Source organism: Orycteropus afer, unplaced genomic scaffold, assembly GCF_000298275.1.
Source record: "Orycteropus afer afer isolate SDZICR_OR568_19922 unplaced genomic scaffold, OryAfe1.0 scaffold00244, whole genome shotgun sequence".
Taxonomy (NCBI): Eukaryota; Metazoa; Chordata; class Mammalia; order Tubulidentata; family Orycteropodidae; genus Orycteropus; species Orycteropus afer.
The window spans coordinates 2,247,822-2,258,375 of record NW_006921831.1 but is presented as its reverse complement, the minus strand read 5'-3'; the positions used below and the strand labels follow the sequence as shown (position 1 = coordinate 2,258,375).

General features: G+C 61.7%; 1 protein-coding gene across 1 annotated transcript in view; it reads right to left on the bottom strand.

The window, feature by feature from the left end:
* Window positions 1–1,592: 1,592 nt before the first annotated feature.
* The window catches only part of OSBPL5 (oxysterol binding protein like 5), a 75,114-nt gene continuing 66,152 nt past the window's right edge, over window positions 1,593–10,554 (bottom strand). The window contains exons 15-22 of the mRNA XM_007949331.1: window positions 7,295–7,392; window positions 6,849–6,938; window positions 6,169–6,305; window positions 5,533–5,718; window positions 5,097–5,223; window positions 3,543–3,675; window positions 3,153–3,255; window positions 1,593–1,731 (exon numbers count right to left, since the gene is read on the bottom strand). Coding sequence (XP_007947522.1) covers window positions 1,593–1,731; window positions 3,153–3,255; window positions 3,543–3,675; window positions 5,097–5,223; window positions 5,533–5,718; window positions 6,169–6,305; window positions 6,849–6,938; window positions 7,295–7,392 — 1,013 coding nt within the window. The remainder of the gene's footprint in view (window positions 1,732–3,152; window positions 3,256–3,542; window positions 3,676–5,096; window positions 5,224–5,532; window positions 5,719–6,168; window positions 6,306–6,848; window positions 6,939–7,294; window positions 7,393–10,554) is intronic.

Here is a 10,554-nt window from a genome sequence, read left to right as displayed (position 1 = left end):
CGGTGACCAGGCCTGAGCCTCCCGCCCGGCCGGGCTCCCGCGCACGTACCTCCACCAGGAGCAGCAGCAGCAGCAGCATAGCCCATCGGCGCACAGCCCGAAAGCCACCGCGAACTCGGGTGTCCCTACTAACTCCAGTAAGAACTAGTGCCTTGGGATGGCAGCGTGGGCGGGGCGTTTAAGCAGGGCGCCGCGCGGCGATTGGTGGCCGCTGAGTCATCCGTGTGCTGAGCCCGCCCCGCGCGCTCTCGCCAACATGGCGAGCGACACAGCTGTTTGGTGCGGGTGTGGTCAGCCGGACTCCCAGCCGCCCTGTGTACACCGAGGGGAGCGCTGCAGTCCTGCCCATCCTCCCAGCCCTTGCCATGTTGGAGCCCGTGGGTGCAGCCACTGTCAGTCCGTCTCCTTGAGGGCTTCCCCTTTTTTGCTGACCCTTACCAAATGTGATGTCCTTCTCCAGGGAACGGTTCCTTCTGACCACGTGACCAAAGCAGGGCGCCAAGTCTGGCCATTCCAGCTTCCAAGGAGCACTCAGGCGGCACTTCGTGCAGGACAGGTGTTTGCAGCCCCTCCCCCTCCTGACATGCCCAGCCGTGGCTTCCATCCGCCCTTGTCCCTGGTACCTGAAACCCCACGGGCCCCCTACTGGCTGAGTCGCTCCCGGGAGACACCCCCTTTCCCCAGGAGCACCCCAAGAAGAGAACACTCCACATGTGTATCCGTTTATTTCACCTTATGGGGCATAAACTCGTCCCCGAGGGATGGGGAGATGAGAACGTGGGCGCGAACATTGGATATGGCCGTCAGTTGCTCAGTGCCACCACCACCGCAGTTTAAGGCTCTGCAGGCGTGTGTGTCCGTGGTTACGCACATGCACACACGCACGCACACGTGGGGACAGATGCCAGGCGCCGAGGCCCACAATGCTACAGTGATGTGGATTACGAGTGTCAACCTGGAAGACTGTGACCTTCCAAGACCCGCGGGGCGGCCCCAAGAGCCCAGCCTCACCGCCACCTCTCCCACCGTCACGTGGGCACAGCCCTGGCTCTGCCCAGGGGGCTGGTCTCTGGTCTCGAGGGTGCGGCAGGCCCATTTGATGCACACTGGGCCCTGTCCTGACTCACATGGCAGAGTAAGACCCAAACGTCCCCCAGCAGCCCGAGCTGAGACAAGCTGCCTCCTCTCAGGGCCGGTCCACGCTTCGGGCGTGGGGACTTCTCCCTGGGTACCCCAAGCTCATTCTGGACTTGCTCCAGGCTGTTCCTCAAAGCAGTGCCCACAGGAGGGTGACTGTCCGCCCTGACCAGCCCCCGTCAAGTGTTCACTGTCCTGCTCGGGGAGGCGGGCTGGATGGAAAACGGCGAGGCTGACTTGTCGCAGGGGCCGCATTTGGCTTGAGCAGTAAGGCTGGGTGGCGGAGGCTTCCAAGGAGGCCGGCCCTCCTCAGGAGGAGCCCAGCACCCCGCCCACAGTGCCGTCCTCCTGTCCACAGGCCCGCGCTCGGGGCCTCGGCCACCACCGGGCAGGTTAAAGTGCTGGTGCCTGGGCGGCAGGGGTGCCGGGGGGCCGGTGTCGCTGGCCCGAGGGTCTCATTTGAGGATGGAGTTGATAAGCAGCTGACAGGCCAGCAGCACACAGAGCAGGACCCAAGAGCGGGGACTCTGCAGGAAGCGGGGGGCTGGCGGGGGTGCAGCCTGGACCGTGCAGCTCAACATGGCCGAGAGGTGCCTATAAGACAGGCCAGGGCTGTGCTGGAGCCCCCACCCACAGATCCTGCTTCCCCAGGCAGGACGGGGCCTCTGGGTGCCTGAGCCTGTGCGGGACACACAGGGACAGGGGACAGGTGCCTTTGAGGCCAGACAGGGGCTGCGCTGGGCTTCCCAGCCACACATTCCCGGGAGGGAGGCTGAGGGCGAGGAGCTACTGCGGCTGCCCGGCAGCCTGCCCGGGAATCTGACCTCATTTGACTTCAATGAGGGAAGTTGCCAGGCTTCTCTCCCAAGGCTCCCAGGCTCTAGACCCAGCTCGTAAGCCGCCTCCTCACCTGGACTCACTCCTCCTCCCCAGCCTGAGTCACTCACGGTGCTCGACTCTGCTCTCTCAAGCCCTGCTTTCACCTCCTCTAGACCTTAGGGCTGCCTCCTCCTCCAGGAAGCCCTCCCTGACCCCCCTGGGCCCCGGGCTCTGGGCTGTGGCCCCGCTGCCTAGGAACCGTCCAGTCACCCTGGATGTCATGAAGGGCTGCCCTGTTGGTCCTCCCAGGGGCCTTGCTGGGCACCTGGCCTACAGCCCGGCGCCTGCAGGCCCTCATCTGACTCTGTAAGCACTGCTGTCATCCCAAGTTGCAGGTGGGCACACTGAGGCAAGGTCCGTCTGTCTGAGCCCCCCCAGTCATCAACCACCACAGCCTCGACCAGATGCCAGGAGACTGGGTTTGAGCCCAAGCTCGTGACCTCTGACCTCTGCTGGGCAGGGCCTCGGGTCTATTGTAGGGAGACATCACAGAGCCAGTCTCCCACCCCCAGCATCACGCCATCCTTGAGGCCCTGCCATGCTGGACGCAGCGGTAACTGGGGACATGGTGGCGGGGGTGGGGGGCGTTGTCTGTAGTCTCTCCTTTCTGGGCCTCTGCCTGGCTTTCTGTCCTTCTGGGCCACAGTCAGTCCCATGCCCAGCCTACCTCCGCCCCCCATGTCCAGACCAAAAAAACCAAAAAACCAAATTCACGGCCTTAAAATCATTTCCGACTTGCCCAAGGCTTCAATATCCAGCTATCTCTCTGGCCCAGGAGCTCTGGTGGTGTAGTGCCTAAGGCATTTGACTGCTAACCAGAAGGCTGACAGTTCAAATCCACCCGCCACTCCTCAGAAGGAAGGATGTGCAACCTACTTCATAAAGATACTGCCTCAGAAACCCAAGAGGGGGTCGCTATGAGTTGGATAAGACTTGACAGCAGTGAGTTTGGTTTGGTTTGCCCTGGCCCAGCATCCAGACCACGCCTGGCCTCCCGCTCAGCTGCTCAGAGCCCCTGCCAGCCACACGCCCACCACAGCTGGTGCCCGCCCGGGCCACTCCGATGCACTCACCCCACGCTCCCCGGGTCCCTGGGGCCCAAGCCTTGCTGTGGGGGGGCGCAGCACCCCGCTCACCTGTGCAGGTCCTGCTGGACCTCTCGGACGGACAGCACCGCCTCATGCAATGCCTGCAGCCGCCGGGCCTCCTTCCCACACCGTGGGCACGGGCTCCCGCAGCCTGAGGAGGGCACAGGAACACAGAGGACTAGAGGTCACAGACAGCACCCCCACCCCCCGCCTCTCCTGGCGCAGCCCTGCCACCTGAGGAAGGTGACTCACCTGGCCTGGGTGTTTCCCGCCTCCCTCCACAGCCCAACCCGACCTTCCGGTGCTGGGGGTCAGTGCAGCCTGGTGGGGAGGAGATTCCCACACGCACACCTGGGTGCTTCCTGCCACTGGGGGCCCCCTCCCCGCCCGCCTCACCTCCCTGCCCGCTCAGCCCCCAGGCATCCGGGACAGGCTCACCGGGCTGGAAGTCACCGTCCTCATCGGACAGCTCCGGGCAGGACTCGGGCGTGGAGCCACTGCTCTCAGTGGCCTGGCTGTGGCCCGACGGCTGGTCGCTAGCTTTGCGGAGCCGGTGCTCAGGGCCAGGCCCCTGTACAGAGAGGACCCTTGGCAACCAGGAGCCCACAGCCCCCAAGGCCCACATGTCCCTCCCACCGTGGAAGGTGGCACTGAGAGGCCGGGAGCACCCAGAGGACACTGCGCCCCTCCTCAGGGTGCTGGTGTCCTCAGGGGTCTGGCGGGCTGCAGGCTGATCCAGGGCAACTCTAGAAAGGTCACCATGCAGAGGAAGGCCCTGTTGGGCTTTGCGCTTGGACAGACGCAGTGTGGGTGTGAGACCCAGCCCTGGGGGACCGGGAGGCCACTGCTCCCGCTGGGCCTGTTTCCCCCCTGAGCTGCTGACCTCCCTGCAGTTGGGGAGGGCCAGCTAGCACGTGGACCCAGACCCCCTGCCCTGTGTCCCTGGGTTGTGGTGCCCCACAGGTGCAGAAAGGCTGGTGGTGGCAGTGGGCGTGGTCATGCCAGTGACCCAGCGGTGCAGGGTCTGAGGATACCCCGTGAGCTAAAGGACTCCATGGCAGATTCCAGACGGTATGACCCCCAGCACTGAGTGGAGGGGGCGGGGAGCCCAGGACAGGGGTCTCTAAAAGCCTCAGGTACAGACACTGGCCAGGCGCTGGCTGCGTCCTGGGCAGAACCCACAGCAGGAGGTGGCATTAAAGGGCAGACCCTCCAGCGCCTTCCCTGCTCGCCCACCACCGCCCCGCCCCTGCCCTCAGGGGCCGGTCCTGGAGGTGCAGCTGGGCCAGCAACGCACCACCTCATGGCTACTGCGGGCCTGGTAGCGGCTTCCAGCCCCACTCCACAACCAACCAAAGTCATTGCTCTGGTTAAACTCAAACTCACTGCCGTCGAGTCGGATCCCACTCACAGCGACCCCTCCTTGGGTTTCCGAGGCAGTATCGCTATGGAAGTAGATTGCCCCACCTTCCTTCCAGGGAGCAGCTGGTGGGTTTGAACCTCCGGCCTTCTGGTTAGCAGTCAAGTGCCTTAGGCACTACACCACTACTGCTGGCCTGGCAGTGGCTTCCAGCCCAACTGGCTCCTCCCGGACCTCCGCGCCCCTCCTCCCGCCCGCTCCTGGCCCAGGCGGCCCTGCAAACCCTGGCCTGGCAGTGGCTTCCAGCCCAACTGGCTCCTCCCGGACCTCCGTGCCCTTCCTCCCGCCCGCTCCTGGCCCAGGCGGCCCTGCAAACCCTGGCTCTCCTCGCCCCACCCGGGCTGGCCTCAGCTCCTTCATCCACGGGATGAGAAAGCGCTCCCTAAGGCTGCAGAGTAACGGGGATGGCGGGACAATAACCCCCGGCCCCACGGGAGTCCTGTGCTGGGCAGGTAGGGCTGAGGCGAGAGGAGCCCCTGCTGGGAGACAGGGCGAGGGTGTGAAGAGGGGACCCTAGGGCTGAGCACCGGGCGACTCAGTCCCCCCAGTGGTGGCCCCAGCTGGGTGCTGACCTTGCGTCTGGGCCCCGGGCTGTGCAGGAAGGGGGTCAGGCGGGCCACAGCCGTCCTCCGCAGGGTGTGCAGGATCCCGTTTTCTTCGAACTGCAGCAAGTCTTTCTCAGGGTCCCAAGGACTGCGGCTGGAAGGTCAGAGGGTGGCCATTGGCAGAGGGGGCAGCCCTGGGGGTGAGGGGGCCTATCCTGGCCCTTAGCCTCCCAGCAGTGGGCAGAGCTCTCGGGTGGGGTCTGGCTGGGCGTCCCAGGAGAGCTGGCACGGCTGGATCCCGTGTCCTGAGCCCAGGAAGGACCCTGGAGGAAGGTGCTGTGACCCTCCCTCCTCATTCCTTACCCTCCTGAGTGCGGGGCTTTAGTGGGGAGGTGGGGTGACGTGGAGATGTCCCCTAGGGGCAGCCACATGGCAGGGTCCCTGGGGCCACCACTGCACTCACTCCTCATATAGGTAGTGCCACTCCTGGGTGGCAGGGTCCAGGTGGAACAGCCGTGGCGTCCAGGGCGTGAGAGTCTGCTGGCGTTCGAGGGCCCGTCGCCGCTGTGCCTCCTCCAGCACAAACTTCTCCTGTGTGGCCCTGTGCTGGTCGCCCTCACAGATGGCCCTGGTGACATGCTGCCAGAGCCTGTGGGCAGGCACTGTGCTGAGTGGGAGCCTGCCAGTCCCCGGGGGCTTGGAATCACTGCCCCTGGGCCTTTGAAGGGCCCAAGGGCCCCCTTAGAGCACTTCTGCTTGGTTGCCTCCCACGACAGGGAGCTTACTACCTTGAGGGGCTGTCTGTCACAAGAAAGTTCATTCTACTCTCAGTCCTGTCTCCAGCCCCAGGGTTTGCCCCACAGAGCTACTGGTCATCTGCCACTGACGGGCCTGCAAGCCTGTGGCAGTGATGACCCGCCCACTCTTCTCCAGCCCCCCACTCTCTCTAGCTGACCCCTAGCCCCGTGGGCACAAGGGCTCAGCTGAGGCCGCCCTCCCTCCCAGAAACAACACTCTGGGCAGGAGCTCTGGGACCCCGGGGAGCAGTCGCCTGCTGGGCCGTGCCAGGCAGGGCGAGGGTCCCAGCGCCGGGCCTCACCTCTCCGACTCCAGCTCCGTCTGCTGCTCCAACAGCACCGTGTGCCTCTTCAGTCTCTGTGCACGCACCTCTCCCGCCGGGTTCCAGAGGAGCTCAGCACCCACGCGCCCCTCCTCCGTGACGAAGACTTCTCGGTCCTGCCAGGAGTCCCGCGGGTCAGGCTGCCGTCGGGCAGGGGCGCCAGCCCCATCTCGCCCTTGGACCGCGTGGCCCACCACCTGTGCTTGCTGGGGTCTTCCCAGGTGCTCCAAGAGCACTGCCCCCATCAGAGAGGACTGACCTAGCGCCCCGAGAGCCCGCCCCATGTGGGGGCCTTACCCAGCGCCCCGAGAGCCCCCCCTCAGCTTGGGGGCCTTACCCAGCACCCCTAGAGCCCCGCCCCATGTGGGGGCCTTACCCAGCGCCCTGAGAGCCCCACCCTCAGCCTGGGGGCCTTACCCAGCACCCCGAGAGCCCACCCTCAGCTTGGGGGCCTTACCCAGCACCCTGAGAGCCCCACCCTCAGCCTGGGGGCCTTACCCAGCGCCCCGAGAGCCCCCCCTCAGCTTGGGGGCCTTACCCAGCACCCCTAGAGCCCCGCCCCATGTGGGGGCCTTACCCAGTGCCCCGAGAGCCCCACCCTCAGCTTGGGGGCCTTACCCAGCACCCCTAGAGCCCCCCGCCCCATGTGGGGGCCTTACCCAGCGCCCCGAGACTCTCGCCAACACCTCCTCTCCCGCCGTGATCCTCCCTGAGATCTGGTTGATGCTGGTGCTGCCCCTGAAGAAAGGCTGCAGAGACACGGGGACGGTCAGGGGCCGCGGCCTCCCCTTGTCTGGCGCCCTCTGAGAGCTGGGGGAGGGGAGGCCCCGCCCTGGGCGCATCCTCCAGGGACAGGCTGGAGGCTGGGTCGGGCTGCTGGACACCGCAGCCTGAAGTCAAGGACGCTGCCCCCCACCCGGTGGCGAGCTCGGCAGCCCCCTGCCCTCCCTGGGCCCTGCCTGTCCTCCGTGGGGACCAAAGCGTGCTCCCCTCGTGCACACGTGCCCAGGGGCCACTTTGGGGGGAGGGGACCGAGACAGGAACGGACCCAAGGCCTTGCTCCTCCCCGGCCCTGGCCGCCGACTCCCCGTGGCGGCCGGCCCACCTTGAGCTTGAACTCCAGCTCGGCCTGGAGGTTGTTCTTCTCACACTCGATGGTCACTTTGCCACCCAGCTCCATGGTCATGGTGCCATAGAGGATTCCTGAAACATGGGATGTTGGGGTCAGGGGTCACCTCTGCCCAGCAGCGACTGCTGTGTGACCCAGCGGATGGGGCTGGGCGGGGACTGGCAGCTCCAGCGTCCTCCAAGGCCTTGGCCAAGCCACTGTGTGAGGGAAACGACCCACCCTTGCCAGGGTCAACTCTGTCCCACGACACAATCCTCACATCTGCCACGCGGTGGCTCTAGGGCTCCTGTGCCAACGTCAGCTCCAAAGTGCACTGTTCCCCTCGCCCTCTGCCATGTCTGCTGGGCAGTGCCCAGTGCCTGGGGTCCAGCGGACACCCAAGGGCCCAGGATGGTGTCCAGCACATGATGACACCCACAGGCTCGGGATGGTGCCCACACCCGGCACTCAGCAGACACCTGCGGGCCTGGGATAGTGCCCAGCACATGGCAACACCCATGGGCCCAGGATGGTGCCCAGTGCATGTTTTGAATTAGGACGTGTTTTCTGAATTAATGAAGAAAAAAATGAATATTCCATTTCTGGCCACATGGGAGTCCTGGGCCTATGGGTGCTGACTTAGCCCATGGGGGCTACGGATGAGACAGGGTGAGAAGGGACGGGCCCTTCTGATGGGCCGGGAGGTGTGTGAACTGCCAGGCTTGCAGCTGGAACCCAGTGGCCCAGCTTGGATGGCTAGGGTTGAGCTGACCAGAGCCGGCCAAATAAAGAGGGAAATGTGAGCTGGTGTGCATTGCCGTGCACTGACGGCCTGCTCTGGACTGGACTTGGCTTATGCATGCAGATGCTCCAAGTTCCAAATGGAAGAAGATCTTCAGAGAAGGGAACACGTTTGTCTCCTCAAAGGACTGATGTGATAGGGACGGGCGAGTTAGGGATTGGCTAAGGAAAATGGGGGGAGATAAAGCACAAAGTGGTTGCCCTACACACTTTCACTGATGTGCTTACACTTAAAATGACTGGCAGGGGAAGTTGATCTTTCAAGTGTCAGAGGGCCAGTGGCTAGAAGTGCCCAGAGGTGACCTGCAGGGCAGGGAACTGGTTTGGCTCTTCTTCGCATTATTATTTTTTAAAATTTTTATTGTGATTTGGATGAAAGTTTACTGAGCAAATTCACTTTCCACACAGCAGTTCCTACACATTTTGTTTCATAACATTTGCAGTCCCCACAGTGTAACAGCTCTCTTCCCACCTCCTGCCTGTGGTCACCCTTTCCTCGTGTCCTCCTTTCCCATGTATTCCTGCCCCCTGAGTGGTCTCCCTGTGCAAGCACCGCCCTTCTGTCCCCCACAACTGATCGCTCCTAGGAGTGTATCTTCCTGATGTAAATGTTCACCCCATACGCCTGTCTCTTATTCGGCGGGAAGCCACAGGAGTGAGTTCAGTTCCAGACCTGAAGGGCAACTAGGGGCCATAGTCTTGGGGGTCTCACCAGGCTCTGTCAGACCAGTCAACCTGGTCTATTTTTTTTTTTTTTCTGATTTTGAGTTTTGTCCACATTGTTCTCCTACTCTACCCAGGATCTCCTGCAATGATCCCTTTCTGAGGGTTGACAGTGGGGTCTCATGGTTGTATGGGCTGAGGATCACATGGTCTACTAGTTCCTTGGACTAATCGTTTCCATGTGTCTTTGGTTTTCTTCATTCTTCTTTGCTCTGATGACAAGACACCACTGTCACATCTAGAAGGTCGCTTGCAAGCTTTTAAGACCCCAGTTGCTACTCGCCAAAGTAGGTTGTGAAGCAGTGTTTCTGTGTAGTATGTTATGCCAGTGGAGTTTGAGGTCCCTCCCCTGCGACCGTGGTCCTGAGGCCACAGGTCCAACCACTCGCTCCCTCAGGATGGTTGGCTATGGCCAAGAAGCCACCACCACTTTGCCCCTTGTTAGCTCTATTATACATCTGGACATTCTTACAGTACATACAAATGTGTATGTAGAAATATCGTCTGCCGTCCTTCTGTATGGTCATGGGTATGTGCCTTTTGCCTGGTCATACCTGATGGTTCAGCCGGCCACCTGTCTATTTGTCCGTGGATGAATGTTTGTTGTCGCTGACAACGCAGTGCCGTGTGTGTAAAAGGGCTTATTTTTGCTATCTGGTGTCCCTGTCTGTGTCTTCCTCTTCCTTAGTGTTATTGTGCGGTCACTCACTTTTGGTGCATCACCTTCCCTTCACCCTAACTGAAGCCTGCCTTCCTATCTGGCAGTTTGCTATGGCTCTTCTGGCTACGGTCTTTGTGGGCCACCAAATGACGGGGTGGTGGTGGTGGTGGTTCTGTGAGGTCCAGTCGGACCTGACTCATAGCGACCCCTCCTTGGGTTTCCAAGGTGGTATCACTACGGAAGTAGATTGCCAAGTCTTCCTTCCGAGGAGTGGCTGGTGGGTTTGAACCACTAACCTTCTGGTTAGCAGTCAGATGTCTTAGGCACTACACTACCAGAGCTTCTAAATGACTGGGTGAGACTATGTAAATGTGAGGTATCTGTGGGCCACCAAGGGGATCGGATAGCTTGTTAGTAAGCCCACTGTCTTCTCACTAGTCATTAGGGAAACACAAATCAAAACTACAATGAGATACCCACTCTATCCCCACTCAGATGGCTATAAGTGAAAACACACAAACAAAATCCCAGAAAGCAGCCAGTGTTTAAGAGGATGTTAAGGAACAAGAACCTGTATCCATTGCTGGTGGGAGTGTAAAATGGGGAAGATGCTGTGGAAAACATCTTTGCAGGTCCTCAAAACGTTGAACACAGAACTCTATACTCCTCCATTGCTGTGGAGTCCATTCTGACCCACAGCGCCCCTAGAGGACAGAGTGGAACTGCACCACAGGGTCTCCCAGGCTGTCAATCTTCACAGACGCAAAGCCCAAACCACACCCACTGCCGTGGAGTCTATTCTGACCCACAGCGCCCCTAGAGGACAGAGTGGAACTGCACCACAGGGTTTCCAAGCCTGTCATCTTTATGGAAGCAAAGCCCAAACCACACCCACTGCCTGGAGTCCATTCTGACCACAGCGCCCCTGGAGGACAGAGTGGAACCGCCCACAGGGTCTCCAAGGCTGTCAGTGTTCACAGATGCAAAGCCCAAACCACACCCACTGCCGTGGAGTCCATTCTGACCCACAGCGCCCCTAGAGGACAGAGTGGAACTGCCCACAGGGTCTCCA